Here is a 7,615-nt window from a genome sequence, read left to right as displayed (position 1 = left end):
ACCTCATAGTTCTCTGCTGCGTGAATACATCCTGCTCTTCAAAGACTGCGCTTCTGCCCATGCTATCCCCACTCCCTGGAATGCTCTTCCTTAGGATCTGCTGTCAAAATTCTCGTTCTTCTAGCTCGTAGTTCTGGTACTACTCCTTCTGTGATTTTCCTCAAGACAGAATGCTGTGTTCCTTCCTCAAGCTTCTTTATGCTCTCAAGGGCAGGGACTGTGACGAATAATAGAATGGTACGTTCTGTTTACTGAGATGACCCAACCTGTGCCAGGTGCTGTGTAGTCACTCTGTTATCTCACTTAATCCTCACAACAAAGCATCATTATTCTCAGTGGACGGATGAGGAAACTGAGGTTCTCAATAATGCCACATGTCCTGGGGGCCCAGAGCAAGTAGGACAGCTTGCATCCTCTCTTTTCATCCCCAGCATCTTGTAGAGAGCCGAGCCAGCAGGTGTTTATCACCGAACGCATGAAGAGTGCCTGTGTCCCATTAGTCAACTTCAAACCTACCTTCTGTTGGCGTTGGCAGGCCTGAAGCACCGTGCTCAGCAATGTCAGCTTTTATTATCATCGCTTTCTGTTGATGTCACAGTTGCAGTGAGAGCTGTCCAGTTACAGGGTGGGGCACACAGAGAAGTGGGTAAGTACGCAGTCACTGGGGTAAGCACACAGTCACTGGGGTAAGCACACAGTCACTGGGGTAAGCACACAGTCATTGGGGTAAGCAAGCAAAAACGGGATGACCCCTAGGATGCAGTACAGGAGGTCTGACCATCAGCAGCCAAGTATGGCTTCTGCTACCCCAGTCTATTATCTGGGGGTCCCAGGTGTTAACCCAGCTCCCCTACCAGCTTGGGGGATAGTGGGGTAGAATTGAAACACATTCTCCTGGTACCTGTGACCCAACCATGCCCAGCCCCCAAACTCCATGCTGGTCCATGGGTTTTGAATCTGCATCTTTTACAAACTGTACTTTTTTTTTTTTTCCTATTCCTGACTTGTCCTGTCCCACAAGCCACCTTCGAAGTGAAATACCCACGTGCGGAGCCCGAGGAATGAGCGCCTGGCCTTTGAGTCGGAGCTCTCCTTGCCACCTCCCTTTTCCTTGCACTGTTGTGCAAGACGGGCGGGTACACCTTCTGGGGCAGGTCGGATCAAGGCCAAGGAACTTCCTGAGAACTGGCAGCCGCGGGCGGGGCTGGGGGCAGGGGAGCAGGGGCGGGAGGAGTGCTCCTGGGCGTCGCCTACCGGCCCCGCACGTCCTTCTCGGTGTGGCTCTCTTCCCAAGGGGGTCGGGGAAGGTGGGGGGCGTTGACACCCAGGCTGGAACCCCGCAGGCACCCCCGTCCTTTCAGACGCCCCCCCACCAGCGCCATCTCTTTCTCCGTTTCGGTCACTGTCCGGTGCGCCCCGCTCCGCGTCTCCCTTCTCGGCCTCGCTTTCTCCGACCTCCTCTTTGTTTCTGTCTTGCAGGCGGTCCCTGCACACCCCGGCCCCTGCCCCGCCCGCTCGACAGCCACCGAGGAGGGGGCGGGGCTCGAGTCTGGGGGCGTGGCCTGGCGGGGCTGGGCTGGGTTGGGCGGGGCCGCGGGCTGGGGCGCGAGGCGGAGGCGGCCAGCTAGTGGACGGACGCTACTGGAGCCGGAGCGCGAGCCGGGCAGAGGCCGCAGCCAGGGGCGGCGGGAGCAGGGCGGGCCGGCTCCATGGCGCCAGCGGCGCCTGTCTGAGCAGCGCAGGCAGCGGCAGGCGGCGGCCGGATCCGGCCGCGCGGCTCCTCCTCACCATGGGGGACGTGCTGTCCACGCACCTGGACGACGCCCGGCGTCAGCACATCGCAGGTGAGTCCGGCGCCGCGCAGCGCGCTCTGGGGGTCCGGCGGGGAGCCCCGGCCACGCCCCCATCGCTGCCTGCCTGCTGGGGTCTGCGCAGAGTCAGGCCCCGGGCAGGGCGGGAGTGGCCCAGGGCCAAGAACTGTTGTACAAGCTTGTTTCTCCTACGTCTGGGTGCCCCTTCCTGGCTCCTTCTGAGTCCGCCCTTCCCCCTCCCGAGGGGACTCGAACTTCCACCCACCCCTGGGAGCCGCCGGGTCTCTGGATTCCTGGACACACTCCTGCAGTCTGAGCTGTGGAAGAGGGTCGCAGCCTCCCCACTTCACCTTGGGTATCTCTGCCCGGAAGCGATCCGGGCCCACTCGGCCAGCGTGTCCTGACCTTCCCTGACTGTCCCAGGCCCCAGCTTGCTCTGGCTCCAGACCCAGTACACGTGGCCGAGGCTTCCAAGGGACTGGCCCATCAGGGTCTGAGCCTGAGCCTGGGGAGTGGGCCTAGGAGAGATGGAGTGCACAGGAGGGGTGGGTCAGAACCCGTGTCCCTGGCCTCCGGCACAGCTGGGTGCTTCCGTGGCGGCTTGTTTAGGGGGCTGGTTAAGGCAAGAGCCCAGTCTCCTCAGCCCCCTCCTTCAACCGTGCCAGCTCCCAGCCCTGCACAGTGGCCACTTCTCAGAGGGGCAGCTGCCCTCTTCCTCCTTGGGAAAGCACAGGGAGTGCTGTAGGGTCCTGGCTCCTCCTTCCCCAAACCCCAGGAATGGAGAGACAGGGTAAGACCCCCAAGCTGCCTGGGAAACTCAGTTCTGGGGGAGGCTGCCAGGGGGGAATCCCAGCGTCTGTTTCCCATCTGGGATCTCTTGGACAAGTCTCCTAACGTCCTGGCCCCTTAGTTTCCCCCTCTTTGAAATGGGGTGAATACTTTCTTCTTAATCGATTCAAGTGAGCTAATTCACATGGCTTACTTAACACAGCTCTGGTGTGGGGGAGACCCCAGTGTGTGGGGTGCTGGTCCATGTGCAATGGTGGGGGCCAGTCTGTGAGAAGGGAGCCTGTTGCTCTTGGCTGAACTTGCCTCTGTCTGGTAGATCTAGCATGCTGTGCCTGCCTACACTTACGATGTGTCCTGCCATCCTGTAGAGTTTCCGCAGCTGTGTTCTGCCCACTCAGACCTCTGGAGAATAGGAACCAGGGGTCTCCCAATGCTGTGTTCCCACCCTAGCTGGACACAAAGATTTGTCCTGTGACTGGGGTCCTGGGCCCACGGCTGGAGATCCCCTTTTGTGCCAGGCAGGCCTGGGGCTGGCCCAACGGTGGGGGTGATGTAGAAGTGAGTCAGACCCTCTCCAGCATCAGACCAGCAGGGGGTTAAGTCCTGGAACACTTGTTTGTAGGACAGGCCTGGACTCTGGGAGGAGGAAGGCTGGGGCGGAGTCTTCCTGTCCCCTCCCTGTCGGTGGCAGCCTCCTAGGGTTCTGTAACAGTCCATCCATTCACGACCTCCTCCTGGGGCCCTCTCACCCCCGCCTGGGTGGGGTGTGCTGCGCCTTCTTGAGGGGGGCGTTTACCCCCCCACCCCCCCCCCCACACACACCCAGCTCTGGCTCTCCCCCCTTCCTGCCTCCTGGGCTGAGAACTGCCACCTTGAAGGGGAGGAGACGGAGGCCGCAAAAGGTGAAGTGTCCTCTCCTGGGCAGGCTTGGGTTTGCTTTGTGGATACCAGGCTGGGTGGAAGAGGGCTGGGCCCACTCAGAGCCTGCTGGCCTCTTTCTTCTCAAAACTTCAGTGCTATTAATAGCCCTCTTCAAATGCCTCAAATTCCTGGTCCAGGCTCACCTGAAGGGGCTCCTGCAGTACCAGGGGTGGGAGGGGAGGCAGCCAGCAAGCCTCCAGCCCCCCTCCCACGGGAGGAGGCTGCCTGAGAAATAAACCTCTGGGGATACTGTCGCATCCTCCTTGCCCCTCCCACGGAGCAGCCAGGGCAGCCGGGCATTTTCCTGCAGGACAATTAAAATTCCAGAGCCCTCCCCCTCCAGCCCAGGGCTGCCCTGTAAAGAAGTCAGCTGTGCTCTGATTTCTGAGGCTCCATTCCTGTTCAGGTTCTGTGGTGTGGCCGGTGGCTCTCGGGGCTCCTTGCGTACCCCGAGCAGGTGAGTGCCAGCCTGCAAGTCCTGGCAGGGGTCAGGCGCGCTCCTGCCCATGGTGCCATTTTTTTTTTTTTTTTTTGCTGTCACGGCACCTTTCATCCTGGAATTTCAAAGCTCCTGGCAAGCAGGGGCTTGTTCTCACACCGGCGGCCCCATGTGGCTGGTGGCAGGATGAGACTCTCCTTCCTTCATAGGGGAGTTTGCATGGAGGAAGAACCCTGGCCAGGGAGCCAGGAGGCCTGTGTAATCTCGGGCAGCCACTCGCTCTTACGCTGCTCTCTCAGGGTCTCAGTTTCCCGCTGTGACCGAACCAGTGTGCTCCCTGAGGGCCAAATTCGCTTCCGGCTCTGAGGGCCTTGTTGTTGTTCAGTTGCTAAGTCGTGTTTGACTCTTTGCTACCCCATGGACTGCAGGCTTCCCTGTCCTTCACTGTCTCCTGGAGTTTGCTCAAACCCATGTCCACTGAGTGGGTGATACCATCCAACCATCTCATCCTCTGCTGCCCCCTTCTCCTCCGAACCACCTGGAATGTTTCCTACACACCTCAGACTTGAGCCAGCTCAAGGTCTCCTAAATCTCCAGCTCAGGTGTCTAAATCTCAATTTTCTTATCTGTAAAATGGGAATAATGACATCATGCAAGTCTGAAACTTAGCCCAGTGCTTGGGACACAGTAAGTGCTTAGCAAACATCTGCCTTTGTTATCGAGATGGTTCTTTATTCTCTGTTCCCGAAAGGGGTCCGGTGTTTGAGTTTAAAGGGAGCAGTTATAGCTGTGGTTAAGGGCTTGTCCAGGGTCTGTCCAGGGTCTGGGGTCAAGGTTGATGCTGGTTTCCTGGATGTAAGAGTCCACCTGGGTTTTGGGAACCTGTGATTGCCTTCTGCATTGGCATATGTGTGAGATGGACATGGGTTCTCTGGAGTGGGTCCGGACGGCAGTTGTGACAAGGAAGGAACTAGGACGTGAAGAGATCGGGGGTTAGGCCAGCTCATAGCTTCTTCCTGGTGCAGAGGCCAGGACAAGTGTGGGTGTTCTGGTGACTCCTGTCAGCACTGTGAGAAGGGTTCTTTGCATATGGTCTGAGCCACATAAACCAAGATGGGACAGGTGAGGGAGTGAGCTCACTGTTGCTCAAGGTATACAAGTAGGGGGTTGGGTGCTGCATTCATGGCAGGAAACCTGGCCCTGCCTGGCATGGAATAGTGGGGGATGGGAGGGGGGCTTCTGCCTCAAGGATGGCCTTAAAGAACTTGACTGATGCTCTGGAAATTCTGTTGACCAGGATGAAATTGTGGTGGTCAAGGAACTACCTCCCCCTCACTGCCTACATACAGACAGTGCCCTGAGGTTTATTACCTGAGAGCGCTCCTGCTGAAGTTTGCCAATGCCTGCCCGCTTCCCTTCTGCTGGCCTCACCTTTCCCGTTGCTAATTCTTTAATTAAATAGCAGCTTTATTGAAACGCAATTCACCTGCCAGCCAGTTTGCCCATTGAAAGTGGACCAGTCAATGGTTTTCTGTATATTCAGGGTCGGGCAACCATCCCCATGATCAGTTCAGAACCTTAGGTCACCCACGAAAGAAACTGTCTACCCATGAGTCGTCACCCCTCCCCCCTCCCTTGCTTCTCCTCCAATCCTTCCCAATTCTAGGCAACCACTGCTCATGTTGCGTGATTGCAAAAGTAAGGAACACACAGACAATTTGGGAGTGGAGAAGTGAAAAAAAAATGAGAGCTCCTCCACGTTCAGTCGCTCTCCCCAGAAGAAACCCCTCCAGATTGGTGTGTCCGGGTCTCCAAACGCCTGTGGCTGTGTACACACATTTAGCTCTGTTTACAAAAAGAGGTCCCATGGTATATTTCTGTGGTTTGACTTTTATCCCCCCGTCAGTATATTGTGAGCATCTTTCCATGTCAGAACACGAGCCTGCCCCCTCCTTCTGATGGTGGGTTTCCTTTTGTGCACGGCGCGGTTTGCTTATCCAGACCCCTGTCAACCAACGAGGGGTTGTTTCCAGTGTTTTGCTAGTAACCATGGTGCTGCCCGAACTGCCTTGCACGCATCCTGAGCCAGGTTCCCCTATCAGAGCGGTCTCAAAACGAAAACACCTGAGTCACGTTTTGATGGATTGACGCAGAGCCTCTGAAAAGGCGCCCTCCTGACAGCACGTGGTACTTCAGTCCCAAGGATTATCACCCTTTTGGACCATCAGATATGAGAAAAGGGGGTATCTTTTTAATTTATTGAACAAAGTAATGAATATCTTTTTTTGTTTGTTTTATGAACTGATTTTAAAAGCCTGCCTTTCCTCCTTGGGCCGTGGTTGTGCCTCCCAGGAGTTTAGCGGTGGAGGCTGAGCCTGTCCAGGTGTGTGGTATCCTGATGCTGCCCCGGGCTTTGCAGGGAGACCACCAGGCCACCGGAAGCAGTGTGCCACCCCCCTCCCCTTCTGTGCCTCAGCTGCTGCCCTTAGCTTAGGTCTGGGTCAGCCCCTGGAGGTGAGGCGTCTGGGGAGATTCTGCCCTGCCCCTGTGTCTTCTTACATAATGTGCTATTGTTGGCGTTGACCCTGCCCTCCCCCTCCCCCCAGCCTCCACTCTGTTCCTTTCCCACCGCTGGGGCCCGAGCTCCGCCTCGCCTGCTCAGAGCTGCCTCCCACCTCACCCCTCCATCCTTCCCACACACGCTGCCAAAGAGCCTTTCTGGACCCAAACTGGGCTGTGGGCCTCCCTCCCTGCCGCCTGAGGAATGAGGTTTAGAGACAAAACTAGGAGAATCAGTCACCACCATCCTGCAAGAATTCATTCTTTAGTGGTATTTCCCTTCTGTGCTTATTGTTACACACTGCTGAGACCGTGACTCAATTCGTGCCTTGCTCCTTGATGGATTAAACGATGTATAATAAACATCTCTCCCCGGTTATCAGAACCTCCCTGGAAGCATTCCCCCAAACTCCATCTTGTTCCGCCCAAGGCCATCTGTGCAGACGTTTTTCTTAGCCTTTTCCCCTAAGGCAGGACATCGCCGGGCTCCCCTGTGACCAAATAGGTGGTTTTCAGGGGCACACTGAGTTGCTGTGTTTGTCTCCTTTCCCGCTCTGGTCAGCTTCCCTGCTGAAGAGAGACTCATCCACTTGCCCTCCCCTCCCCCAGCCCACAGCCTGCTCCCACCAGCCTGGGCGTTTCGAGGGAGGTCCATTCCTGGGAGCCCCCTGACGCCTCTAAGCATCTTTCCTTGAGAGTGGGCTCAAAGAGGCTGCTGGTGAACTGGGGGTAGGGGGGGAACACGGACTGACGTCCATGGCATCTGGGTGTGACCAACCGTATATCTCCTGCTGCTTCTCTTGAGGGCAGTCCACTGATTTGTCTCCTGCCAGAGGATGAGAAGATAGAGGAAGGAGGGGCTGCTCCTAACCTGTCTGCTTAGCCCTTGTTTAACTGAGCACTTATTCTGTGCCAAGCCTTCCTTTGTCTCTTTGAATCTACACCCTCCATCTCCCTTCCCAGCATCTTACTGGCCGTGGTTGGGAGCACAGGGACGGAGCAAGTCAGTGGCCAGGGAGACAGCATGGAAAAGGGCCCAGAGAGAGGCAGGCGCTGGGGAGAAGGGGGCTGGGAAGGGAGGAGCCGAGTGGGAAGA

The 7,615-nt window shown here is 57.0% G+C and overlaps 1 protein-coding gene across 1 annotated transcript in view; it reads left to right on the top strand.

Annotated features, from left to right (window-relative positions):
• FAM129B (family with sequence similarity 129 member B) overlaps positions 1,572–7,615 on the top strand; it is a 54,526-nt gene continuing 48,482 nt past the window's right edge. The window contains exon 1 of the mRNA XM_018055811.1: positions 1,572–1,844. Coding sequence (XP_017911300.1) covers positions 1,790–1,844 — 55 coding nt within the window. The 5' untranslated portion in view covers positions 1,572–1,789. The remainder of the gene's footprint in view (positions 1,845–7,615) is intronic.

Source organism: Capra hircus, chromosome 11 (genome assembly GCF_001704415.2).
Source record: "Capra hircus breed San Clemente chromosome 11, ASM170441v1, whole genome shotgun sequence".
Lineage (NCBI taxonomy): Eukaryota > Metazoa > Chordata > Mammalia > Artiodactyla > Bovidae > Capra > Capra hircus.
Note: the sequence above shows the minus strand (reverse complement) of the source record. Positions and strands in the feature narration are given on the sequence as shown.